The 27,748-nt window shown below is 53.3% G+C and overlaps 1 protein-coding gene across 1 annotated transcript; it reads right to left on the minus strand.

Annotated features, from left to right (window-relative positions):
- Nucleotides 1-23,459: 23,459 nt before the first annotated feature.
- MAFB (MAF bZIP transcription factor B) lies at nucleotides 23,460-24,431 on the minus strand. The gene has a single exon (XM_065892953.1). The coding sequence runs from the start codon at nucleotides 24,429-24,431 to the stop codon at nucleotides 23,460-23,462; it is 972 nt and encodes a 323-aa protein (XP_065749025.1).
- Nucleotides 24,432-27,748: the final 3,317 nt, after the last annotated feature.

Here is a 27,748-nt window from a genome sequence, read left to right on the forward strand (position 1 = left end):
AACTTGGGCAAGTCACTGTCTCTCTCTGAACACACTGATTTCCTTTATCATAAAATTGGAGCCATAAAGCCTATCCTGTACTCTTCATGAGAATTCACTGAGAAAGGACAGGAGGAGAGACAAGGACAGGGTGGCAATTCAGTGGGTATTCTCTCTACTGGCCTCCACCATCATTACCTACCCCCACTTGTTCATCCTTCAAACCTCAGCTCAAACATCACCTCCTCTGAGATGCCCTCCGGGAGTTTCTCAGACAAGCAGGCAGAGTGCTGCCCCCTAGGCTGAGAGCTCTGGGAGGGTCGGCGTCTGCTCTGTACCCTGACCCAAAACACAAGGTTGACTGTGTTGTTGGAAGGAGAGAAGGAAGGAAGAGGGAGAATTAAATGGGCAAGAAGAAAGCGGCTGGAGATTGATAATGGGATTGGAGGTTAATAATGGGAAATAACTTAGATCTTAGTTATTTTAGTAATTAGGTCCAAAGTGGCTGAGAGCAGAAAGAGGGGTGCCTGCTTTGTCAGATTACCCAGTAACCCAGCTGTGTAGACAGCCTCATCAATTCTCAGGGTGCAACTGCACCTACACCCTCCCTGTAAGCACCTCAGACTGAATTAGAGCCCCCAACACCCCTCACTGGCCTGAGTAGGGCCAAAAGGAAGCAGAGTCAGGCTGGACCCTCACCTGGTGGGCTTCCCGCTATTTTGGGGGAGATTCTCAAAGTGGTTTTCCATCCTGATTAAATACCAGACCTTGAACTAGATAGAGAATCGGATCTGGTCCTTCTTCTGGGACTCGGAGTGGGGAGTGAGGGGAGGGAAATGAGGAAATCTGCTGGCTAAGCCTGGAGTGAGCAGAGACGGAGCCTCACCCCTCTCCTCTCACCCCCCATCCCCTCATTCCCAGACCCGTTCTATCTCCATGCCCCCCTCACTCACACCCTCTTCCTCTCCATCCCAGCCCCAATCCCACCTCTTCCCCACTCTCTCCCATCCCCCCAAGCCCCCCTTCCCCCATTCCCACCCTCCTCCAGGTCTCCATCCCATCCCGGAGAGCCAGAGTAATAACAACCTCCAAACCAGCCCGACAGGTTCCAGTGGACCCAGCCCTGCCCCAGAGGCAGGTAAGGAGGTGGGACTGTGAACGCCCAGCTGCTGGCTGCCTGAAAACACCAATTATCTCTGTGGTCCCCAGCCAGCCTGGCTTGGTGACCCTGGGGGGCTGTGGGGAGGTGGTGGGGGTGGGCAGGGGAGGGTGCCCTGGGTTCGGGAGACTGCATTTCCAGACCCGGAAGTCTAGGATCACTCCCACGAAGGACGCAGCCTCTACTGAGAGCTGACAGGTCTGAAGAATCCTGCCAAGCCAGACACACTGACTCACGTTTAATTACACATGGAACCCATCATCTGGTTGAAACGAGTGAAGTTTCACAAAAAGAGATGTGAAATTAAAGGGAGGGGGTGATTAGCAACTTTTTTTTCTTACGAATACGTTGTTCGAAGCTTTGACAGGAACCATCCGTGAAAATCTTCCTTTGGAGCCAGGGTTCCTGAACTCAGCTTTCTCCACCCGGTCCTCTCATGCACCCTGGGGCCAATGAGGCTGGGCAGAGCCACGTGAAGTGCTTGTGTGATTTTCTGTGGAACTGTGAGGGGATGTATGTGGTGAGCAGATGAACGTGACTCAGACGGCCAGAGTTTAAATCCCCGCTCCACCTCTTAGCTGAGTGACCCTGGGAGAATTATTTAGCCTCTCTGCATCGCGATGTCTCTATCTATAAAATGGACTAAGGGATGGCAGGTTGATTGCAGTGTTTGCTGTTGTTACTACCATCAGTATCAGCATGAATAGTATTATCATTACGTCTCTGATTACTTAGCACCATGCCTGGAGTCATAAACCATACTCAATCCAAGCAGCATTGACTGTGTGTGTGCATGTGTGGGATACAACCAAGGAAGGGCCCTGTGGATGAGTAAGTGGATTTTCCTGGCTAAATGGTGGTTCTATATTATAGTTTTAATTGCAGTTCTATAGATTGGAAGTTTGACGTGGTCGCATTGGGTTAAAATCAAGCTGTCTGCAGGGGGCTCTCGGAGAGGATTGGTTTCCTTGCCTTTTCTGGCTAGGAGAGGCCGCCTACACTCCTTGGTTCACAGCCCTTGCCTCCTTCTTCCAAGCCAGCAATGTTGTGTCTCTCCAACCCTGCTTCACACCACATCTCTCTCTGCACACAAGTAGGAAAGGTTCTCCACCTTTAAGGATATTGTGATGACATTTGCCCCACCCGAGAATCTAGGGTGACCTCTCCATCTCAAGGTCACAAACTCTAATCATAAAGGCAAAGTCCATTTTGCCACGGTAAGATAACACATTCACACGTTCCAGGGATTAGTACAGGGACATCTCTGGGAGGCCATTATTCTGCCTCCACAAATGGGAAAAGGCCGTCCTAGCTCTACATTTGTGGCAGTCGAATCCATCCGTAAGCATCTCTCTTCGGCATCTGTCCTGGAGCTCAGGACACTGGAAGAGGCTGGAGGTGGCCAGACTGGCAATGGACAAGCTACAACCTCCAAGTTCAAGAGCATTCCAGCATAAATTCCCAGGTCTCATCTGACCAGGTTTGGGTAGCTCCTCCCAGATCTGAAAGGGGCAGAGAGGTGCTGATCAGACTCGGCCACTGACCCTCTGTGTGTCTGTGGGGACACCGCTTCCTGGCTGAGCCTCAAAGTTTCCTCATCTGGTGGAGGACATCTCATTCTGAGAACCACACTCAATGACCCGTGTGTGTGTAGGAACGTGGGCAAGTGTGTTAATATATGAGCATGAAGGTGGGAATCAGGGGTTAGAGAGTGCTTCCCTTGCACGAAGAACAGAGCCCTGTGCTCTTTCCCACGGGCCGGGCACCTGCAACCCAAGTTCCTCCGAAGGCCAAAGCCATTGCACCCACAGACCCCACGGTTCTGGGAGCCTGACCACAATGAGCTTCCCCAAGCAGGACCTTTCTCTGAAGTCTCCTTTTGGACACATTCTGTTCCAGAGGCTGTCCACTGCTGCTTTATCATAAAGAACAATGTTTCAAGCTACGGATCTTTGGAACATGGTGCAACTGTTTAAAAGTGTGAGGTCAGACTCTGTACAGACAAGATGTCCAAAACATGTTGTTAAGCAAAAGAAAAAAGTTTCATAACACTGGGTGTAGGTTGGACCCATTTTTGTTTAAAACAAAGTGTCCATCTTGCCAAGTTTCAGAAACACAATGCTTTTGAGGCACAAGACGGGAAGTGGGGGGATGTAAGACTCTAGGGAGAAGTCAGGCTTGTGTCACTGTCCTGTAAAAACATTCAAATTCCAGTTTTCAAAATGGGTAGTCAGACTTTGGCCTCTGGAGCCTTTGAAAGGGTGTGTGTGTGTGTGTGTGTGTGTGTGTGTGTGTGTGTGTGTGTGTGTCTGTGTCTGTGTATATGGTGTGTGGGGGGAGGTTTATAAATTCATGATGGCTTTGTAGTGAGACAGAAGGATTTCTTTCCTTTTTTTCTGTTTACATTGTGCCTTTCCTTAATTTTTTTTAAAGCAAGCTTCTACAGGTATCCCAAAAGTCTTAGTACAGTTTTAAGCTTAAAAACTAGGATTTCCCTAATTATAAAACATAGAGGTGGGCTTCCCTGGTGGCGCAGTGGTTGGGAGTCCGCCTGCCGTTGCAGGAGACACAGGTTCGTGCCCCGGTCCGGGAAGATCCCACGTGCCACGGGGCGGCTGGGCCCGTGAGCCATGGCCACTGAGCCTGCACGTCCGGAGCCTGTGCTCCACAACGGGAGAGGTCACAACAGTGAGAGGCCCGCGTACCGCCAAAAGAAAACAAAAAAACACAGAGGTCAAGAAGCCAATATATAATAAAGTATGTGTGTAAAAATGGAACCCCAGGAAAATCAGCAATGTTTGTCCCATGGATTCTAACACCGCTGGCTACGTGTGATGATGACACCGACCAAGGGCGGCCTGGAATCCATGCGGCCTCCAGACCCAGGGGTGAGCAGGTCTGCTTGGATGGGCTTCAGGGAAGATCAGCAGGGTCTTGAGTTGAGACACAGGATGTCTTGTACACTGGAACACACGCACACACACACACATACACACTCATGCAGGGTTCTGTGGACCGATCTCTCACAGTGTGTACTTTTCGTTCTCAGTGAGCACCAGTCTAAGAGATGACAGATCTGGCTTCCACAGCTGACTCTGCCCCTTGCCAGCCGAGTAGCCTTGGATGTGCCATTTTTACTCTCTGAACTTTGATGCCTCCATCTGCCAAACAGGATAAAATATGATGCATGCAGATTGCCTGATACGTGGTAGTTATTTAATAAACCAGGTTGCTAAGGGAGAGAGGCTCAGAGTCTGTCCCTCATCCCTGGGCTCCAGCCAGGTAGGAGTATGTCATCAGAAGCAGGCTGGCCGCCTGAAGAGAGCAGAGTCCACTGACCTGATAAGGCCCAACCTCACTCTGCCCCACACAGAGCAGCCTCTGTCCTCTGATCACCTGAAACTGACTAGTTCTAGGACATGTGCTACATGATCCCATAGCCCCAAGGCTCAGGAGGTCCTCACTGCCTGCCTGTGGGGGGAGAAGCAAGATATTCCCATTTTGCAGATGGGAAAAATAAGGCTCAGAGAGGCTATGTAACTTCTATCCACACATCGGCTTTCATTCATTTATTCATTTGATGTTTAAATGAGATGCTAATGAGGACCAGGCACTGTGTGAGGCTCAGGGCAGGAGGAGGCAGCAGTAAACCCAGACCTGCAATGTCTGTGTTGTCACAGAATCAGAACCAGCTTCACAGGCATGTGACCCCTGTAGTCACACAGGACCCCACAGCTAGAAGGGGCCACGCTTGCTTTAATGCTCTATTGCTATCTTAAACTTCTCCATAATTTTTAAACAAAAGGCCCTGTATCTTCATTTCGCACTGGGCCCTGAAGATTATGAAACTGATGGAATTAAGAGGGTCACGAACCCAAATAAACAGCTCCCAGTAGATGGATGTGGGGGAAGGGAACCTGGGCACACCTTGGAGAGGAGGGGGCTGGCAATCGTGGTGGGGTGCCTGATCCAGTCGAGAGATTTAGTGTGGCCTTCCTAAAGGACTAACGTTTTGGCTGAAACCTGAAGAATGAGTAGAAATTGGCCTGCTAAGGAGGTGGAAAATGAGATGAAAACGCAGTTTAACTGTAAAATGGAGATAGTGATCCTGACTCCCCAGGACCGACCATTACAAGGTTTCATTCATCCATTCATTCATCCATTCATTCAGTCGATATATTTCAAGCACCTACTATGTAGCGAGCACCGTACTATGTATGGACCAGCATAACAGTGGAGGACAAAATACACCATGCCTATGACCCATGTGTCCTGGCTGGGGGATGGATGTTAAAACAACTGATCACACAGACAAGTATTTGTCCACTCCTAGGATGTGTGCTGGAAGACGTACAGGGGCCTGAGGGGCACACGATGGAGGCTGAGCAGGGCTCAGGGGCAGAGTTGTCAGCCCCATCCAGGGCCAGGCGCAGAGGAGGCCCTGGCAGAAGGCGGGCTGGTGGAGCCTGGCTTGCATTCTGTTAGCAACGGGCACAGTCTCAGCGGGGAGCTGAGGGCCCTTGCTCATTCCAGGAGTCCACATGCCAGCAGCCACCTGGCTGTGCCTTGGTCCCAGGGGCAGTGAGTGTACCTTGGGAGGAGCTAGCCCATGGCAGGAAGAGGTCAGGAGAGCAATAAGAAGCTTAATTAAAGGGAAACAGCTTTCAGACAGAGGTAGGAAGGGAGCCTAGCCTTATGGACAGGAACTGTGGGCCTGGTAATTCCATCACATACGTTAGTCCATTTTCAGAGCCCTTGAAGACAGGTGCCCCATGTCACAGTAGGAAACTAAGTCTCAGACAGGCTAAGCAACCATCCAAGTTCACACATGAAGTTAGGACCAGAATGCGGTCTCCTGACTCCCAGAGCAGACTCTGCTACTTCTACTCATCTCTCCCCGACCAAAAATCTGTCTGGGTATTTGATCGTCCAGCAGAGAAATTTCTCTCCAGCCCCAGGGCCAACAATGCTTATGTTTCCTTGAGAAGCACCATGGGTCTTAAAGGTGGTCATTTTGGGGCTTCCCTGGTGGCACAGTGATTGAGAGTCCACATGCCGATGCAGGGTACATGGGTTCATGCCCCGGTCCGGGAGGATCCCACATGCCGCGGAGCGGCTGGGCCATGGCCGCTGAGCCTGCGCGTCCGGAGCCTGTGCTCCGCAACGGGAGAGGCCACAACACTGAGAGGCCACAACACTGAGAGGCGTACCAAAAAAAAAATGGTGGTCTTTTTGGCCTCTTCCCATTGGCCACCAGGAAGCCCAGAGGCAACTCTGTGGCCCACCTCAACATGGACTTTATGCCACATGTGAACCAGAATGTCACTTCCGGTTCACTCTCACTCTTTCACCCTGCTTTTATGTTCTGCCGCCTCTTTTTCACTGATTTGTAGTAGTCCGGATCACTCTATTATACCCAGCTTCATGGAGCCATATTAATCCTCTTCAGCTTTCTCTATATGCCAACTTCATCCTTCCCTCTCTGCAGAGAGCCCTTCTCCAGCACCTCAGGCACAAGGACCAGCTGAAGCTGCCCCGACTCTCCTTCCCCACCCTTTCCCCCTTCCCAGCTCCCACCACACTCTGACCAGCACCCCAGAATCCAAACTCTAATTTCTGGGAAACTGATGCTTCTTGGCCGAACTGGGATCAAATGTCCACTCTTAGTTCAAGCAGCTGTGTCCCTGGGCTCCATGACACAGCAGTGATATGGCGGCAGGATTCCATCACTGCAGGGTGATCCCCAAACTCCTCATCCTGGAATTCAAGCCCCTTCAGACCTGTGTACAGACCCCAGTTCAAACCCTAGCTCAGCCACCTAGAAGGAGGACTTGGGCACAAACCCCAGTCCCTCACAAGCTGCCACCTGGGAGCACAGACTCACAACCACTCAGAGTTACTGTAGGATGACACGGGAGTCAGAGAGGTTGGGGGTGCAGAAGTGCTGAGCACAGAGTGTTTGTTGAGTGAATGAGGGGGATTTATGCCTGAAGATCAGCAGGCTTTCATTCACTTACCCACACACACTCCACTCCCAAGTGCCGGGCAGTGGCCCCTGTACCTGCTCCCGACTCTCTCAGTTCCCAGGGACACTAGAAAGGGCACTGTGAGCAGCCCCTGACCTCCGGCTCTGTAACCTGTGTCCAGTAGGTAGAGGTGGTGAGCTCACAAACACAGCACGTGCAGAAGGCTGGGTCTCAACAGACCTTGGGCTCAGGGCCCACCCATCCTTGTTCTTTCCCCCAAGGGGAACGCACCCTGTCCCTGCTTCCAGAAGGCCCTATTGGGGAGCAGTTCTGAGCCCTCTGGTCCATCTGTTATGACCCTGGGATCCCCCAGGACTGGGAGGGGGCTGGAGGGGAAGGCAGAAAGGGCCGTATTTTCTGGTGAGAACCTGCGCCGTGCAGCTCGCTGCACTTACTGCTTTATGTGCATTTTCTCGTTCACTCCTCACGTCTCCTTTACTGCCCCGCCAGATGAATATGATTATAGCCATGTTGCAAATGAGGGACGTGAGGCTCAGAAAGATTACCTGGCCTCCCCAGGCCACCCAGTGTGGTGGAGCCAGAGTTTCAGGTCAGAACTGGCACTCTGCAGAAGCTGGGGTCTTGACAATGTGGCCAGGAGAAGCCCCTGCCTGGGTTGTGGGAAGAAGGCTATAGCCCTTGCTCTCCTGAGCACTGAATCGGAGGACCTTTATAAGGAGGCAAATGTGGACAACAGTCAGCTGTTCAGGGCCCGGGAGGCTGGGCCAGCCAGGCTCTTGCACCCCTGCTGGTTGGGGAGGAGCAAGTGTCATTATTAGGAAGCCGACTGGGGTGTGGAGGGCTAGCTCTCACCCACCACCCAGAGTGCCTTGGGAGGGACAGGCTGTAGCTGACAGTGCTTTGTGAGCAGAGGGACCAAGACAGCGGGGCAAGACTTGAACTTGGGGCCACGTGCTATCCTAGATGATGCATGGAGACTTCACCAGGCCTTCGCTATGGTCTGAGCATGGACTAACTGCCTTAGAGCTCCCCTCACCAACAGACATTCCTCTAGAAGAGCAAGTGGATACCAACAGTGGCTAACAAGGTAATGATCACCATGGTGAAGATGGAGTTGGAGATGAAGACGGTGATGGTCACCATGGAGATCACGACTGTGATAATAACAGCACCTAACACACAGAGAGCTCCATGTATCCACCAGGCACTCACTGTTCTAAGCACCTTATGACACAGCAACCCTGTGAGACAGGTACAAATATTATCATCCTCATTTTTACAGACGAAGAAACTAAGGGAGCAGTTAAGTAACTTGTCCAAAACCACATGGCTAGAACATGTTGGAACTGACATTCCAGTTTGAAGGCAGAGTCTACACTCCTGCCTTCAATATTACCAAGTTAGATGTATAATACAATGAAAATAGCGATCACTCTTTACTGAGAAGCTATGCCTGAGGGACCATGTTAAGCCCCTTACACGCACATCTAACTTAATTCTCATGAGAGCTTTAACTCCTCAACATTATTATAGTTCCGTTCAGCTGATATAAAATCTAAAACCTTGGGCTTCCCTGGTGGCGCAGTGGTTGAGAGTCCGCCTGCCGATGCAGGGGACACGGGTTCGTGCCCCGGTCCGGGAAGATCCCACATGCCGTGGAGCGGCTGGGCCCATGAGCCATGGCCGCTGGTGTGTCCGGAGCCTGTGCTCCGCAACAGGAGAGGCCGCAGCAGTGGAAGGCCCATGTACCGCAAAAAAAAAAAATCTGAAACCTTGCAGTGGAAGTAATGTCTTTCATATCACAGGGCCAGCAAGTACAGAGGTGACCATCAAACCCAGGCAGCCTGACTCTGGGTCCCCCATCTTAACCACAAAAGTACACTGTTTTTCTGTGGTTGTGTACACACGTGCACACACACCCTTCCAGGGGCCCTTGTGCCCACACACGCATGTGTACCAGGACACACTCACCACACAGGCTCACATAAAATACGGCTACCAAAAACTGGCTGTGTTGTCACCAAGTGAGGGACCCAAGCCCTCAGCCTAAAGACTCAAGATGTTCTCTCCAAAATGTGCTTCCCAAGGCGGAAGGCAAGCATGCATTGCGACCATGCCAGAAAAATGCTGTCTAGCCCTGTGAGTCAAGGCTCCCTGGGCTCTGAGCATCTGGAAAAAGCTGGTTGGGGGTGAGACTATTTGCACTCAGGGCTGAAACTCCAGCTTATTTCCCACAGTACGTTCAAGGCTGTAAATCCCACTTCCCAGGAGCTCCTGCTGGGGTTTGCACACTGCCTTCCAGTGCCTTCCTTGCGAATCAATTTCCATGCAAATTGACCCTGAGATCCTGGCCAGAGGATGGGACCGGTTAGACCTGCTTGACAGTCTCCCAGCTGCAATGTGGGAGTCTGGCTTGCAGCTAAATCTAATCTTTCCAGGTTACTTCTAGGAGTGTTTCCTGAGCTACTGCCTCCTACCTGAAAGGCTGGACCCTTTCAGAAAGACACTGCTGGGGACCAGAGATGGCTCAGATCCAGCCCTCTCTCCAGAACTTCCATCGTCCGAGGGAGACTCTGACCAGCCCAGCCACGCCCTCCCAGAAACCACACCACCCACCAGCCATCACTGACAGGCCATATCACATCAGATCTCCCCTGAATCCAGAAGAAGTTGGCAAGATGCTCCCCATTTTACCAAGAGGCAACTGAGGCTCAGAGAGGTGAAGTCGGAACCTAAGTCCCCACAGCCAGTAAGAGGAGGGGCTGGGTTTACACCCGGGTCTACCTGACTCTACAAGCTGAATTCCATCTAGACCCCCACTCCAGCTCCAGTAAGGATGTCGGAAAAAAATCCCAACACTGCCACTTACTAGCTGTGCATCCTTGAACAAGTTGCTTAACCTATCTGTGACCTAGAAGCAATTGAAGAAGGAGGTGATCTAAGGAGGGGAAGACTGTGGTTGACAAAGGACTTCATGGGGAAACACACCTCCAAGGTGTGGAGGCTGGAGAACCCAGGGCCAGTTCTGTGGTCAATCTAGCCCGAGCACAGGATGCCGAGTGAGGAACAAGGGCTCCCAGTGCTGGGCCCTAAAGGCCAGGCTAAAGAATTTGGAACGTGCCCAGGAGGCGAAGGGGAGCCATCAATGGTTTCTTGACTAGTTGACTAGTTGCCAATATATCAGAAAAATTAATTTACAGGCAATGACATATACACATTACTATATAGAGAGAACTAATAAGAACCTACTGTATAACACAGGGAACTCTACTCAATACTCTGCAATGAGTTATATGGGAATAGAATCTAAAAAAGTGGATATACATATATGTATAAATGATTCATTTTGCGGTACAGCAGAAACTAATGCAACATTGTAAACCAATTATACTCCAATAAAAATTAATTTTAAAATAAATAATTTTAAAAATTGGATTACAAAAAAAATTTTTTTAATTAAAAAAATAAAGGTAAGATCCCTCCTCATCACAAGAAAAAAAAATTTTTGTAAGCAGGGATGGTTATGGATGTTAGCTAGACTTACCGTGGTGGCCATTTCACAATATACACAAATGTCAAATCGTTATGTTGTATACCTGAAACTAATATAAAGTTATATGTCAGTTATATCTCAAAAAAAATTTTAAAGCAATGTCCACAGTGGAGCACAAATAGCTCAAGAGAGGGTGCAGGGTGGTCTGGGGGTGGCAGGCATACTCTTCCCAGAGTCAAGTCTCCGCCGCATATAATCCCAGAAGCATTTTTCAACCAGTCCCAAATTCTACCTCACCTATCATCCAATCCTCAGTCTCAGAAGAGTATAATAGTTGAAAATAAAGACTCTGAATTCAGACAGCCTGGGTTTGAATCCCAGCACTGCCACTTACTAGCTGTGCATCTTTGAGCAAGTTACTCAACCTCTCTCATTCCATTTCGTCACCCAGAAGATGGAGATAATATTATTCCCCTGTATCATAAGGTTGTTGTGAGGGTTACGTGAGTTAACAGTTGTAAAACACTTAACAGTGCCAGGCACATGGAAAGTGTCTGTCAAATAAGGATCTTCCAGGCCACAGCCCCTGACCATCAAAGATAAAAATAGGATGGATCTGACATGGTGTGTTCTTAGTGATCCCATTCTGGGCCCTAATAATCACCAATTCCTTTGCTACCTACAAGCCATCCTTTGAATAACATGCCCTGGAAGGTTCCCAAGAACCAACTTTAGGCTCACAGGTTCTACAGAATGAACCTATCACGTATCAATAATTTCATAAGTTTCAACCTAATGCTTCTACTTTTCGAGAGCAGGACTTCAGGGCACTCCCTGGTCTTCTGGTCACTCTTCTCCATCATGCCAACAGAGAGAGGAAGGTGCCACCCAAGAGAACACAACAGAGTCATTCTTTTTAGAGATCTCAAGCAAGAGAAAGGTTTTCTAGATACAAGATGCCTATAATCCAATTCATATATAACTTTCCTACTATATAAAAGTATAAAACCCAGAGAAAATTCACTCTCTGTTGACCTTGAAGGAGACAGAAGCTGGACAGGCCGACAGGCAGGCAAATATGGGTTCCCTTTAGAGGTCATCTGAAGGCCAGGACAGACTCTTCCCAGGGGCCACTGCACTTTGCTTCTGACCTTTGACCTTCCCCAAATTGCCTCAGAATCTGGGCTCAGCATCTTGTACTGCCAAAGCCACTGTTTAGATGGAACTGCAATTTGGAAAGTTGCTCTCTTCCAGGGCAAAGACAAACCAATGACTTGTTGATTTTGCCAACAGGACAGTGACATGTTCACAGGTAAGTTTTTGAAAGAGGGCCCAGGCAGTCTTGGAGGAGTAGGGTGGGGCCTGGAAGACGAGTTTATTAAGGCTCTAGGAATTAACCAGAAAAGAAGCGGGGACATTCCAGACTAAGGTGTGGTGATGGAAAAAGCCAGAAACGGGGGATATAAATGCAGATTTGGCCCCAAGAAATCAGCTTATTTTTCAAAAACTAAAACAATAAGTTGGAAGAGTTCACTGGCCACGTGGTATTAACAGGCACCCAGAGACACATTCTCTCCCAGCTCTGCTTGGAGACAAGATGCCCCTGACTCTATTTACCCAGCTGTGAGATGGGCAGAATGGCTGATCCCTTCCAATGTGAGGTAAAGAGCCAAACGGCTAGGGAGTCGGGTGGGGGGCTGCTCACAGATGTGCCTAGATTTCCCAGACCGGATTATCCAGAAGAAATGTCCTCCGGGAACCGCAGGAACCTCGTCTTTGGTCTGCTTTTAGAGAGCCCCTTCCTGCATCAATGAAACACAAAGCAGGAGCTTTTGAGGAAGGTTGATTTTGACTGGAGGACACTGAATGCAATCTTTTCTGGATGTTTACAAAGTGTGTTTACCAAGCAGCCTGCTCTCCAAACCCTAGCAATCGCTTAAAACAAGAGAGCTGTTGATTTGTGGAGTGTTTTTTCTTAAAAAAAAAAAAAATCATCACAAATGTTGGATTCGGAGACATTATTTCTTTTTAAAAATAACTTGTCAAGGGGACAAAGTATTTAGGAGGCTTTCTTCTCAGCTCAGAAAGCAACTGGGAGGAGGAGGCTTTTTTTCTGCGTGAGATTAGGGCGAGGGACTGGATAAACTGGGGGAAGGAGGGCAGTCAGCAACGGGTGGGAAACTGGCTACCTCCCTGCCCTCAGCATCCTGTCAAGACCCTTCTCTGATCCCCCCACCCTGCCTTTTTCTCTTCAAAGACCCACCAAGAATTTAGGGGGAAACAATAAGATTAAGCTCTGCTCTGGCCCCCTCCCCAAATCCCCCTCCCCTGCTGTCCCACCCCAGCGCTCCCCAACCTGCCTCTCCTATCAGATGTCAGCCTTTCTCCTCAAGGACACCAAAATGTATCCCAAAGTGCACCACTGACATATACAAGATTTTGGAGCATGATTACACAACCTTTAAAAAAAATTTTTTAGCAGTATGTATTTTAAGGAGTATCAAAAAACTAGATACATGAGAGACAGATAGATAGATAACTATTGATAGATGAATAAATACATAGATTGGATGGATACATATATAATTCATAGACAGGTAGATGATTGATAGATGAATAGATTCATAGATTGGATGGATAGATAAACAGATAGATAATTGATAGGCACATAGATGATTGATAGATGAATAGATACATAGATTGGATGGATAGATAGATAGATGGTTGATAAATGAACAGATATATAGATTGGTTGGATAGATAGATAGACAGGTAAATAGAGATAGCCAGGACCTTAAACCCATGCTTTCACAGCTATTGCCCCTTTCCTCTTTAAATACATTTTACTTATCACTTATTCATTCAGCCCACTATTGGGTTATTGAGGTCCTACAGTGCCAGGCACCACTCCTCTTGCTTAGGAGCATCAGTGAACAAAACAGCCATCAGACAGTGACCTCACAGAGCTTATTTGCCAGAAAATAAGCAATAAATGAAGAGGTAATCCAGTGTCCTAAGGTGATTAGTGCTACGGGGCAAAAACAAAAAAAGAAACGGTAGAGCAGAATAAGGCAGGTCAGGAGTGCCCAGGCAGGAGGAAGGGAGCCGGTTGCCAGATCAAGTAGGGAGGTCAGGAAAAACTTGATCAAGGAGGTGAAATGGGAGCAAGGACTTAAAGGAGGTGAGGGAGTTTACCACAGTTTTGTTTTTTGGGGGGATTTTGTGGGGGGGGTTTCTGCGGTACGCGGGCCTCTCACTGTTGTGGCCTCTCCCGTTGCGGAGCACAGGCTCCGGACGCGCAGGCCAGTAGCCATGGCTCACGGGCCCAGCCGCTCCGTGGCACGTGGGATCCTCCCGGACCGGGGCACGAACCCGCGTCACCTGCATCGGCAGGCGGACTCTCATCCACTGCGCCACCAGGGAAGCCCTTTACCACAGTTTTATCTGGGGGAACAGTGGTTCAGGCTGAGGGAAGAGCTCAAGCAAATGCTCTAAGCAAGAAGGGTAATCAGCAAGTTCCAGAAACACCAGGCAGTCAGTGTGGCAGGAATAGTGAACAAGGTGAGAAAGTAAAAGAGAAAATCAGGGAGGAGACAGAGATCCTGATCACTTATTTTAAAATTAAGACTAAAAGAAATTTAGACCTAGAATGTTCTTCACCTACCCACTTGACTTGGATAACTCCTACCCAGGCTCCGGATCTTCATTCAAACATCATTTCCTCCAGGAAGCCCTCCCTGACCACTCTTTTCCCAGTCTGTGTCAGCTTCTTTGTTGTACATAGGCTCTCAGAGGGCTCGGTTTCTTTCCTCCATAACAGTTGTCTCCTTTTGAAATTATACCCTGGTTAGTGTAACATCTAATTGCATCCCTCTCTCTCTCTCTCTCTCTCTCTCTCTCTCTCTCTCTCTCTTTCTCTCTTTCTCTCCTTCTAGACTGTAAACTGCATGAGGATTTGTTTGCTGGGATTGTCTCTGGTTTTGCCCATCGCTGTATTGCTAACACCTAGCACAGTGCCTGGCATCGGGAAGACACAACAAATATTTGCTCTATGATTGAATGAATGCTTTGAGATGGCAGGATTGGAGGCAGAATATTCACTGAACTCAGGATCATAGCGGCTATGGCACACTGCCATTCAGCAGGCTCCTGGGACCCAAAATTTAGTAGGTGAGCTCAACCCCAGAAGCTGGAGTCCCTGCTGCAGTGAACCTGGATCAGCCCAGGATCCCCAGCCCTCTCTTGCACCTACCTGCTCTCCAAGGCCCTCCGGGATAACTTCTCTCTTCACTGGAGAGGACAAGGCTCAGATATTCACAAAAAGCCTCGCCCTTACCTCCCCCCACCCCAGCCCTGCACTTGCAGTAGCAGCAGTGTCCAAAGGCTTCCTTTTGCTGCTCACAGAAGAATCCTCGGAGTGGGGACCGACCTTGGCACATCTGCTGGGATGCCTGGCGAGGCGGGGAGAGGGCCGTGTGCTCCAGCACGTATATGGCTGCCCTCATGGAACAAGTCCAGGATCACACAGCCCTGGATCTGACAGGTACCACACAGCAGCTGCGTGATTTACAGCGGCTTGCAGGGAGAGGTTTCGTCTCCCACTTTGAGAGCTTGAGTGCTTCGTATAAATATTTATGGGAGTCTGGGCCTCCATTAACCCCACCAGTGCCACATTTCACTTGTGACATGGTGCTTGTGTGTGAATGAATATGAAGGCCAGTGTTCAACATACAACGTGTGTGTTTGTGTATGTGACCCACGTGCACTTTGTGAGAGTGTATATACGTGTGCAATCAATTGTATTTCAGTGCGAGTATAAATCCAAATGGGCATGTGCATAACATGGCACATTCCATGCACACCGTGTAAACGGCTGTGTACGAGCATTTGGACGTGCATGCACACGGGCATGGATACACACCTGTGGATCCATGTGCAATGTACATGCATGTGTGTGTGCAAGTGACTCTGAGAGTGCATGTATGGCAAATAAGCACACGTGGATTCTGCGTTTAAGTGTGTGTGCATCTATGCGCCTGCCTCTGTGTATGTAAACGTGAGTTACACACGTGTTTCTGCAGGTTCCTGCTTAAGAGTGTAAGCACATCTCTGTACGGGTCCAAAGCTCCAATATCATACGAAACAGCTTTGGTTCATCTACGAGTAATTCCGTTAAAATTGTCTCACCTAGGGCTTCCCTGGTGGCGCAGTGGTTGAGAGTCCGCCTGCTGATGCAGGGGACACAGGTTCGTGCCCCGGTCTGGGAAGATCCCACGTGCCGCGGAGCGGCTGGGCCCGTGAGCCATGGCTGCTGAGCCTGCACGTCCGGAGCCTGTGCTCCGCAACGGGAGAGGCCACAACAGTGAGAGGCCCGCGTACCGCAAAAAAAAAAAAAAAGAAAGAAAAAAAAAAAAAAAAAAAAAAAATTGTCTCACCTAGAGGCTACTTCTTCTATAAACGCTTGCTCTGATCATTACGATACATTTTTTGGAAAGTTCAGTTGAGAACAGATAAAAGGTGAAAGGACTCTGATTAATTACAGACAACACCAATGTCCCAAGCCTAACAATGCCAGGTGGGCCTCCCCACAACACACACACACACACACACACACACACACACACATACACATAACCACCCTGCTGGCTCCTCCATGAGAGTCTGAAATGAGCAACAGACCTGCATTGTCCCTCTGACCCCCTTGTGCTGTTTGTCCTGCTGCATCTCCAAGGCCCCATTCCCCATCTCCGTGCCTGGGCAGGGAGCCTTGTGGCTGGAGAGCATTACATATGCCCCCAAGAAAGCGACTTCCCTCTGCAAAGGGAGTTAAAAAGGAAACTGTCCCCCAAAAGGGCTATTTCCCACCAGTCCATACTTTTCCCCAAGCTCTACCCCCCTCCCAAGTGTTTCAGATAAGGGATAGTGGACTTATGGGGTTTGGTGGCAAAAATACAAATTTTGGCATCAGATGGGTGGGGATTCAAGTCCTAGACCCTGCACTGGGTGACCCTGGGTAAGAGATGTCCACTCTGGGCCTACTTGTCCATCCCTGACCGGCATAGATACTAGCAGCCCGCACTCAGAGAGTTAAGTGAAATGTCGTAATGGGATTAACCTCGTGATCTGGTCAGACCTTGTATGCACTGCGATCTGCTTGCTCCTGTCCGTGGAAATGGACATGTACCAGGCTCGGATTCCCAGGACACAAAGGAGGGCAGATGCCGAGTCCTGCACTGAGAAGCGCAGCCCTTTGCTGTCCCCAGACCAGCCCAGGCCCATGGGCTCTCCTCAGTAGGACACAGATGGAAGTAACCCTGGCAGGGTCAGGGCAGTGAAAGTGACAGATCAGAAGAAACAAAGGGACTTGAAAGTAAGCTCAGGACAGCCTCGTTTCCTGAATTCTGATGGAGTCACAGGACAGGCTCAATGTCCACCTCACCATCCCTGGCTCCGAAATGGACACCCTCTAGCTTCCCACCCCGTCTATTTACTGGACGAAATGTAAGTCCTGATAAAAGCCCCCAAGCTCCAAAAAGGAAAACACAACAATATAAACATTAGGTTTGTGGGCTTCAGCTCTCTTCTCACGCTGCAACTGGCTTCTTCCAAAAGTTGCAGGCCTCCTCGCACTGCCTCTGTGGCAGCCCCTCCAGCCTAGAGGACATCATCTTTTTTTTGATGCCAATAAAAAGGAATGTGTAATGAGTGGCTGTTTTACATGAAAGTGCCTTCATATGCAAAGAATGCAGAGACGCAGCTAAAACCAAGTTTTGCTTTGGAACAAATCGTTATTAATAAGGTAGGTTGTTTTTCAAACTGGAGCAGCAACTTCTCTGATATATTTAATTTCCTCCAGCTGAGAACAGTTAGCTCTGATGTTCTTATCTAAATGCATCTTTTAAGATAATATGTGCAGGACAAGGGAGAAGGGTACAAGATATTAAGAACACGTGTAAGGCATGCAAAATGCATGTAGCACATGGTGAAGACACACAAGGCACAGAGAATGTGAGCTCTCCAGGTGAAAGGGGTGCTCTCCAGGGTCTGGACACCTTGCTCCAGGGGCAAGAAGTGTAGAAATGATGAAATTCCAGCAGCAGAAGTATCTGCCTTCCCCAAGAGGAGGCTAGTCCTCTGAGTCTTGTAAGTACCAGCCTGGGACGGTTCATGGTGGCTGCTTCCTCAAACCAGGTACACCCTGCACGTGGGACTCTCCCTTCATGGAAAACTGGCATGTCTCCCCCAAGTACTGTGCTGGGCACAAGCTCCGGAGCAGCTTTTCTACCCTGACTGAATTCTTTCAGGAGAGCTGCTGCTGCAGAAGACACTGTCTACAGGATGCGCCATGTGAGGACTTTTATTTTGGTGGGGGGAGGAGGGGCAGAGCAAACCCCTAATCCTCCCGTCCTTACATAACAAATCCAAACACTGCTATCTCAGGGTTGTGAGGCCAGGCGGGCGGACAGAGGGCTGTAGAGGGAAGGGTTACGCAAGACGCCAGTGCTGGGTTTTCCTTTCTGAAAACAGAAGGGCTCAGAAGCGGGTTTTGCATCTGAAAGCCTGCAAGGGAACTAGACTCTAAACCCAGCTGTTTCCCAGGCCTGGAGAGAAAGAACTTGAGGAGTGGGGATGGGTGGCTGGGGGTTTTGCCGGCTGTGGCAGAAGCTGCATCTCTACGTCACAGAAAAAGTGAAACGACCATCTTGGGTTACCTGGCGTGGTTATTGGCAGCTCCAACTGTGAGGCCCCTGGGTAGGCACAGCTGGAGTGGGCAGGCAGGTGGGCACCTCTGACAGGGGAGGGAGTTGTCCTGCCACAGAAATGCCCAGAGACCCTGGACTGAAGGAAGCCTGGCTGTGCGGAAAGAAGGGTCTGGGTGTAGGACCCAGCCCCAGCTCCCCAGGGACCCCGTTCACGGAGAGTGGAGACCGACCGGTCCCCTCTGGCATCAGCGAGGACCTTGCTCCGGGTCCATTCCCCACCAGCCCTGCCGCTGGGGGAAGCATGAGGAGGGGAAAGGGAGGATAGCGGAATCGGGCCGGCGGGAGCCCAGAACAGCTGGCCAGGGCTCCGGCGCTGCGCGGTGGCTCTGGGGACGCCAGACTCTCATCTCCATCTCTCCACTCCTCCCCACACTTACCCGGCACCTCAGAGCCCGCTCTCAAAGCCCTCTCTGCCAGTCCGCGCCGGAATAAAAGGCAGAAGAGAAAGGGGGGAAAAGGGGGGGGGGTGGGAACCAGAGGGAGAAAGTTTTCTGAAATGATGAGTTTCCCAAAGGAAGAGCTGAGGAAAGGGAAATGGCAAAGAAAGGACGCGAGCAGACTGGAGAGTGGAGCTGATGGCGCCTTCCCCGACCGGTCCAGCCAGCACAGCCTCCCGCGCGCCCATGAGATTCCGGGGTCGCAAGCGGGGTCCTGCGCTCGCGACCGGACCGGGGCCTCCCCAGCCCGGGTCGCGGGCTGCAGCGGAGCCACAGTCTCGAGGCCCGTGTGTCTGTCTCGCCATGCGCTCCCAAGGGCAGGCGCCAGCCCGTCTGCGTGGGACCCGTGCTGGCGTGGAGCACACCCGACGTGGGGACGATTTTTCCCCCCGGCTCACGGAGGGTCGCGAGGAGCCCGTGGGTGGCGGGGAGTGGTGGGAACCGAAAGGAGCCTCCGGCCTGCAAGGCGCCGCCGGGGTGGGACGAACCCAAGGACCTCGGGTCCCCGGTCGCTTTCCGGAGCTTCTGGGCGCCGGGTCTGCGGCGAGGCGGCGGGCAGGGATGTGGCCGGAACTTGCTTGCCGGAGGTCCCGGCCTCCTCCGAAGGCCCTGCTCTCATCTGCGTGCGCCCGGGCCGGTTGGTGCTCCAATGGTGGGTTGCGCAGGGACTAACAGTGCCTGAGAGGGCATCAGTGTGGAGGCAGGATGTGGATGTCTGTGTATCTGTGTGTCAGTGTGTCACTAGGACTGCGTCATGGGATTGTCAGCTTCTCAGAGATGCAAATGGTCACTCTGAACCGGCCTGAGCCACCGTGTCGTTCAGGATGCAGCGTGATGATGTCGGTCACTGGACTGTGTGTGTGTCTCTGTGCTCTGGGGAAGGAGGAACAACGCTTTGGAGTTTGCGACCCTTCCCAGCCCAGAGGCTTTTCTGGCGGAGTCCAGGTGACTCTAGAGGTGGAGGATGCCAGTCGGCTTGGGATGATTCCAAAGGGAGTCAAGTCTCCACCGCATGGAGTCCCGATGGTCTCCCTTGGTCCCCCGAGCCACGCACCCGGATTTCTTCCAGAGCGCCACCCGCCAGACCTTTTTTGCCCCAAAGGGGATACACCGTTCACGTGGGCACGCTTTTACCCCTTCTGCGCATGTGCACTTGCGCACCCAGTTACCCAGCTATCATACCCCCTTGCTCCTTCCGCCGTGCACGCACCGGTAGAGTCACCCCACAGCCAGACTCAGCTTCCATCCTATTCCCAGATCGCAGCCAAAGCCCTCCCTGCCAGGTACCTCTCCGAGTTGGTGAAATGAACTGGGCCTTGGAATTTAATTGACGCTAGAATCTCTGACTTCTCTCCTCCCAGAAAACACCAAAGTTCTGCTAAATGTGCATTACTCTGGTATTATTTGCATCCTTACTGTCGGGATTTTCCCCCCTCTTTGCCGTACCCTGACCACCAATCCCAGGCCTCCAGGGACCTAGGCCAAGATCTATTGCCGTTAGTTTCACCGTCCCCTTTCTTCTCCTTGGCTGTTTCCAGCTCTAGTTCCTGGCTGGGGTTCTACTGCTTGGGTTTCCTGCATCTCTCCATTCAGGTCCTGAAATTCCACGTTAGGAATTCCGGGCCGGGGAGCCCGAGGGCTGGAAAGCTGAGTCTCCCAGACTGCAGATACTAGGTCTGAGTAGATCAGAAACCCCTTGGAACCTGCCATTGCCAAAGAAGCAGAGAATTCTTCCAGAGGTGGTGGGAGGGGGCGGTCCCCACCCAGAGTTCTAGATGGGATTCCGAGAAGGCTGAGAGGGGTTTGGAGGAACCTAGACAGACGACGTTGCCTCCTCTAAGAGTCTGGGAAAGGAAAGGTTCTGGGACCACCTCCCTGTCGAGGACATATGGGCAGAGCTGCCACACCAGAACAATGCCCCAACCCCCTACGACCCCCGATTTGTGGAGTCATTGAGACCCCAGTCCAATGGTGCAGTGCCCTTCCTTGGGGCTGAGGACTCCAGGCTTGAGTGGCAGCAAACGGTTTGCACGGATGGGCTTCCTGTCTGAAGGGTCTTACACCCCAGGACCTCGTGCTGGATTCCACCTGCTTTCACAAGCTCTGGGGGAGAGGGGGCTAGGCCTCCACTCAGAGCTGGCATTCTAGGGCAATTCTGGTTGCTCCCAGCAGGTGCTCCAAGCAGGAGGGCCAGAATGGCAGGGCCCACGAGCCTGATTGCCAGAAACACCCTGCTTCCCCATCAGGGTGGCAGCTCTCGGCTTCCTGGGTTCAGCCAACCTCAGAGCCAGCAGGCTAGCAGACCAGTCGTGATGCCCAAGCCTGAACGCTCCGCCAAAGTGGCGTGTGCCCCCCTCTCCGCTCATCTACCGGCTCTTGACCGGTGTCCGTACCTAGAGTGAGAAGCAGAAGACACGTTTGAGGCTCAGGTACACACACACACACACACACACACACACACACACACACACACACTCAAACACTCAAGGGAGAGCTTTGCCCAGATTTGTCTGTTTCCCCGCTGGCCGGGGGAAGGGTGAGGGTGCCGCCCAAACTGGGGCGATACTTGAAGAGGCAAGAGAAGAAAAGACAGGCGAATGCGGAGTCCTGTAAATAAACACCATTTCCATGGTTTTAATAAGCAAAATAGGAAACCATTTTAATAACCAAAAAACAGAAACCAGTCTGAATAAAACTACAATAGACTAGGTTTTAATATTTTCATATCATAAGCAGGGTTTGAAATTGATCCCTTATTGTACATGAAATAAAAACAATTTCTGTTGAGGCAAATTTGATTTCAACACAGTTGAATCCGTAAAAACCGAAGCTCGTTTCTGATGCAGGACAAATATCCACAATATTTAAAACTGCAAGCACCATGCGGTTCATACAATCTTGTTATTACTGTTAATTTATCAACTAATACAAACTCAAAAATGCATCCGGCCAGCAGCGCCAGCAATTTCAAATGAGAACTAAAAAATACTCTTTCATTTTGGTATTTTTGTCAGTGCAACTTAAATCCTCTTACTGACCTGCAGGGGAAAAAAAAAGTAATAATAAAGAAAAAACACCCAGATCTTCCCTATAACTACTATACAACTGAAGGGGGCGGGGGTAACACCACCAATAACTCTCCCGCTCTCTCAAAAGCAGGGAAAGAAACACACATAACATATTGGTCTAAAGAACGCACTTGAAAGTTGCAAAATTACTTGCCAATGTTTGGGTTTCTGGTACTTTCTGAGTATGGTGATTGGTTCAACATAAGTTCAGGTCACCGTTGGGCAGTCTGGGCTGGTGAAGCCGGTCACCCGAGGAGCATTTCGGCCCCAGCAATTAGTGCGGGCCTGGAGAGTTTCGTGGGGACCCTGGGGTGATTCTGGTTGCAATAAAAAGCAAACAAGGTCTGTTTTCCTTTCCTATCTTGTTAGGGGTGTCAACGTAGCCCTAAAACCAGGTGATGTGAGGACACTCCCCCCCGGCCTCCAGGGTGTGAAACTCTGCAGCTGCCCTGCCCTGGTACTAGGGAGCTGGGACCCCAGTCCTCTTTCTCCCAACAAAAACAAAATTGAAAACTAGAACGGGAGGAAAAGGGGACCGAAAGGGGGCAGGGGAGGGGGAGAAAACATGCAATTTCCAAGGGTGCCCCAAGACAGAGTTGTTTTCTGATGCAAATGCCCAGAAGTTTGTTTTTTTGTTTTTTGGTTTTTTTTTTTTTTACTTACAAAAAAATGCCATAATAATAAACCCAAACAAAGACACTCAGCTTGCTGCCAGGTTCTCTTAAGCGGTTTGGCGGGGCGGGTATTTACAAGCCTACAGCTCATAGACTGAAACCCGACAAGCAGCCGCCGGAGTTTCCGAACTGCGATCCCTTCTCACCCAAAGAAACAAGGGGGTTATGATCCATGATCAACAACATGCTAAAGTTAAACAAGAAAATGGTACAAAATAGAAATTATTACCATACATGTCCAGCATGCAGGATTAATATTTTTAATGCAGATTTTCGTATTTTTTCTATATAATCGAGCAGGCAATAAAACTGATGAGATTTGCGCGCAGAACGTCCTAACTGAGGCCCGCGTCTCGGGGCTGAGAGCCAGTGTTCTCCGGACCCTGGACAGACAGGTCCGTCTGTCCTTCCTTCCTTCGCTCAGCCTCGCCTCGCGCCTGCCGGGACGCCAGGGTCCCTCTCCTTTCCTCTCCTCGCTGCTCTCTTGCTGGACTGGATTACGCTCCGGGCCGCGAGGAAGCGGCCCCGGCTTAACGCGCAAAGTTCAGGAAGCCAGGAGTCTCCAGACGGCCTTGGCGACTCCTCGCGACTATGCCTTGCCGCCCTCCAGCCTGGAGAAAAGTTGCTCTGGGACTTCCCACCCCCTCGCCTCCCTCTGGCTCTGCTCGAGTCTAGGAGGCGCCGCTGGCGCTCACCGCTCTCGCCTTGGCCAAGGTCCCCTGCCTGCCCGCGCGCCCTCCCGTCGCCCGCGTCCCGCGCGCCCTTCCTCCCTCTCCCTCAAGTCAAACAGGTCATGGCTGGGGCCGTGGCAGGGACAGGGTCCGGGGGAGTCCGGGGCTGGGGACACGGGACGGGGAGTCCGGGCCGGGGCAAGGGCGGGGGCCGGGAGCGGCCACGACTCACAGAAAGAACTCGGGAGAGGAGGGGCTGTCGCTGGTGGAGCCCGCCTCCCTGAAGCCGGAGTTGGCGAGTTTCTCGCACTTGACCTTGTAGGCGTCTCTTTCGCGGGCCAGCCGGGACACCTCCTGCTTAAGCTGCTCCACCTGCTGAATGAGCTGCGTCTTCTCATTCTCCAGGTGGTGTTTCTGCTGGACGCGTTTATACCTGCACGACTGGGCGTAGCCCCGGTTCTTCAGGGTCCGCCGCTTCTGCTTCAGGCGGATCACCTCGTCCTTGGTGAAGCCCCGCAGGTGGCGGTTCAGCTCGCGCACGGACATGGACACGAGCTGGTCGTCGGAGAAGCGGTCCTCCACGCTGCTGCTACCACCAGCCGCCGTCGCCGCGGCCGCCGCGTGCGGCCCAGGCCCGGAGTGGCTGGTGGGCAGCTGCTGCGCGGGGCTGGCCGCGCTGGACGGCGGCGGCGACGCTTGGTGATGATGGTGATGGTGCGGGTGCGCGTGTGGGCCCAGCTCGTCGTGCGCCACGCCGGCGCCCGGGTACGCGTGGTGCGGGTGTGGGTGGTGGTGGTGATGATGGTGGTGCGCGCCGCGGAAGCCGTCGAAGCTCTGCAACGGCTGTGGCACTGGGTGCGAGCCTATGAGCGCCTCCACTGCGTCCTCGGGCGTCAGGTTGAGCGCCTCGGGGTTCATCTGCTGGTAGTTGCTCGCCATCCAGTACAGGTCCTCGAGGTGGGTCTTCTGCTCAGTTGGGCTGAAGCTGGGCGACGAGGGCACCGAGCTGCACGGCGTGCTGAGCGGTGTGGACGACACCGAGCCGGCTGGCTGCAGGCGCGTGCAGGGCCGTCCCGGGCGGTCCGCGCGCCCCAGCGGCTCCTTCTTTACGTCGAACTTGAGCAGGTCGAAGTCGTTGACGTACTCCATGGCCAGCGGGCTGGTGGGCAACTCAGGCCCCATGCTCAGCTCCGCGGCCATCGCTCACGCGAGGCGCAGCCGCCGCCGCCGCCGCCCGGGAAACTTTGCAGCCGGCCGGGGCGCGCCGAGCCGGGAGCGGGGGCGAAGAGCGGCGAGCCCGGGAGGTGGGGAGCGGAGGGCGCAGCGGGCCGGGGCCGCCGGCCAAGCCTTTGTCTGGGGACGCGGCGGCGCGCGGGAGAGTCCCGAGGCTGCCTGCGCCGCCCCAGAGCTCGGGGCTGTGGCCGAGCCGGGGCCGGGCCGAGCCGGGAGGGGTGGAGAAGCGAGCGGGGCGCGCGGCCGGGTCGAGGGGTGGCGCCAGGCGAGCGCCCGCCGCTCGCTCTCTAGCTCTCTTGCTCTTGGGCTCTCTCGATCTCAGCCGCTCGCAGCCCGGCGGTGCAGCTGTGCGGGATCCGGCGCAGCCGCTGCCTTTTATCGCCTCCCTGATGTCACCGGGGCGCGGGGGCCCGGGCAGCCCGGCGCGCTGGCCAATGGCTGTACGGGCCCCGCGGACCGGCGGCGCAGGGCGGGGCGCGCCTGACAGCTCCTCCGCCCCCCGTGTCAGCTGACTGGCGGCTCGAGCAGCCGGAGAGCCGCCGAGGCCTGGCGGAGGGCTGGAGCAGAGAGGGACAGCCGGCCCGGGCCCAGCCCCCCACCCCCTCGGTGTCCCGGCCCCCGCCCGCTCGCCTTCGGTGCCAGCCCCCCCGCCTCCACCACCATAGGCTGGGCCGCCTCGTCCACCCCTTCGCTCTCTCTCCTCCCTCTTTACCCTTGGCTCCCCCAACCCCAGTCCGTGTCACCCCCAGGAGGCTCAGAATGAGCGCCGGGACGACACCTCTCGGGTCCATTGTTCCCAAGCGTCCCCCGCCCAGTGGGGGACGCTCCGTGTGCAGCGCGGCCGCGGGCCGTGTGTGTGCAGTGCGTGGCTGTGTTTTTGCAGGGCTGAGCACGTTTGTGTGTTGGGGGGCAGGGTTGGGGCTCGAAGAGTTGTGTTCAAATCCAACTCAGCCTCAGAGGACACTCCTCGGGCCAAGCGGGAGCCGTCCCCCTCCTGGCGGGTGTGGTGGCCGAGCCCCGAGACAGGACTCGGCGGGCCCCGCCGCTCCCCGCACACCCCACCCACAAATGCAATAGATGAAGGGAGTGGGGAAGGAATCGGCCCAAAGGCTCTGAAGCCCTCTCCCCAGCCAAACGCAGTGAACCCTGAGTTCTCCGAGGTTGGGGGCTGAGGCCAGCCCAGGACGGTGCTCCGGGTGGCTCTTGGCTGCTGGGAAACCGGCCCTGTTTTTGTTTGAACGTTTTGTAACGATTAAGCAGATCCCGGCGTCAGCCAGCCGAGGAGAGGCTCAAACAGGCATAAAGTGCGACCCCAAGTGGCCACTGTGCGCAAAGGCGCGCAGAATCGCGGGGCCCGCAACTAGAAGTCTCTGCCGACGACTCGGACCCAGCTGGGTCTTCCCAGCTCGCCCAACCCAAGCCGGCCCGGAACGCAGGCTGTGTGTGCACCGGAGCCCAAGACAGATTCCCCTAGAGCCACGTACAGGTTCTCGGGTCGGTCCTCGGACTCGGCCGCGAGTTCCACGCTGATCTCCCCCCCATGAAACTCCGCGCCCCGGCTCCGGGGATCGGGGGGCGGAGGGGCTGGGAGGGGTGCTCGGCGGCGGCTCCCTGCTCGAGAAGATCCTAGGCCGAGTTAAGCGGATGGCCGAAAGCGGAAACGCCACAGCGAGGGGCCCCAGGGCTGTCAGATGAGAAACCTACCCCGAGCGCAGACGGGGACCCCTGAGCGCACCGCACTACGGCATCCAGACAGTGCTTGGGCGCTGCGCACCTTCCGTATCGGGTACAGGATGGCCCGAAATAAGAGCTCCCTAGAGCCCGGCCCGGGCGCAGAAACCGGATAAATCGCAAATTCGCTGTACCCGGAGACCCGACCCGCCTCCCGCGTCGCCTTCTGCTCTTCAGCTTTGGGCGCGAGCAGCGAAAAGCAGAAGAAGCGCGCACTGGGTGAGTGTGTCCAGCCGCTGCCTGTACGGGACCAGCACGACTGACGCAGCGCGTAGGGGTCAGGTGGGCCCACTAATGCGGACGCAGCCAGATTTTTTTTTCAAGTTTTAGAAGGTAGAATATTTTCCTCCAATTAATTTTGAAAACTGTTTTCTCTTGCGCCCTCGGTAAGGCTCGAGTGAGGTATGATATTGGGCCGCCTATTTTTAATAAAATGAATATATTTGAACTAAAATTTGGACTGAAAGGTTTGGATCAGCAACTGTAGTGCTGGAAGAGCCCGTCTTCAACCCTCTGCGAGAAGCGTGCTCTCCGCAGAAAGGATCAGGTTGTCTCCAGGGAGAGCTTCCCCGGCGGGCCATGCCGCCGCCCCGCCCCTGCTCGGAGCTGGGCGCTGCGGACCAGCACCCTGCTTGTCCCTGCCGCGTTCTCACGCAGCCAGAGCGTACTCGGATCGCGGCTCAGCAGGGGAACGTTCCGAGGCTACGCTGGGTCGGCCGTCTCGGTTCTATGCAGACTATGGCTGAGGCTACAGGCGGCCAGGTCCGGACAAACGCACTGGCCTCTCCCGGTGACGCTGAACCCCAGCCGCCAGCGCCCTCCTTCCCGTGGACACTGTGGCCTTCTGCGAGTGCAGGGAGGCGGCCGGGCCGGTCTGTGCCCTCATTGTGTCCCCTCTGGTCTGTCTGACCCTTGATGTCGAGGACCAAACCTGAGTCTCGGGAGTGTGGCCCATCGAGGCCCTAGGGTTCCTTCAGCCCCAGCTCTGAGGGTTCTAGCCTCCTGCTCCCCTGCGGGCATCCTGCCGCGGTCTCAGAGTCTTCTAGCACTCGGGCTTTGTCTGGGCTGCCGCGTTCCTCTTTGTCCCTGTGCCTCTGTCTCGGGTTTCGGATACTCCCTTCCCCTGGGCTCTGACTGAGGCTCTGACTGTCCATCCTTAGGTCCACCTTCCCCAATAACCCGTTTCTTTGCCGCCCTCCCAGCCTAGCCAGTCCCTCTTCTACCCACCCTACCCATAACCACCTCCAACAAAAACTGTTGGAAACTGGGTAAAAGTGAAGCAGACGCTCAGGTTGCTCCGGAATGAAAGCCGCTGCAGAGCAACCGACCTCACGGTGGGGCCCGGCCTCGCCTTCCTGGCTGCTGCTGCGCTCGGCCGCGCGGTCGCGGCGTCCCAAACCCCTTGGCATCCCTCTCCCGCCTGCGGACGCCGGCGTCTCCTTTCCGAGCCTGGGGGCTGTAAAGGTCAGAGTGCCGGGCTCCCGGTCGACGCGTACCCGGAGGCTACACGCCATCCCTGAAAGACTAGTGGGGTAATGGGTGGGGGGAAGAAA

This window comes from Phocoena phocoena, chromosome 15 (genome assembly GCF_963924675.1).
Source record: "Phocoena phocoena chromosome 15, mPhoPho1.1, whole genome shotgun sequence".
Taxonomy (NCBI): domain Eukaryota; kingdom Metazoa; phylum Chordata; class Mammalia; order Artiodactyla; family Phocoenidae; genus Phocoena; species Phocoena phocoena.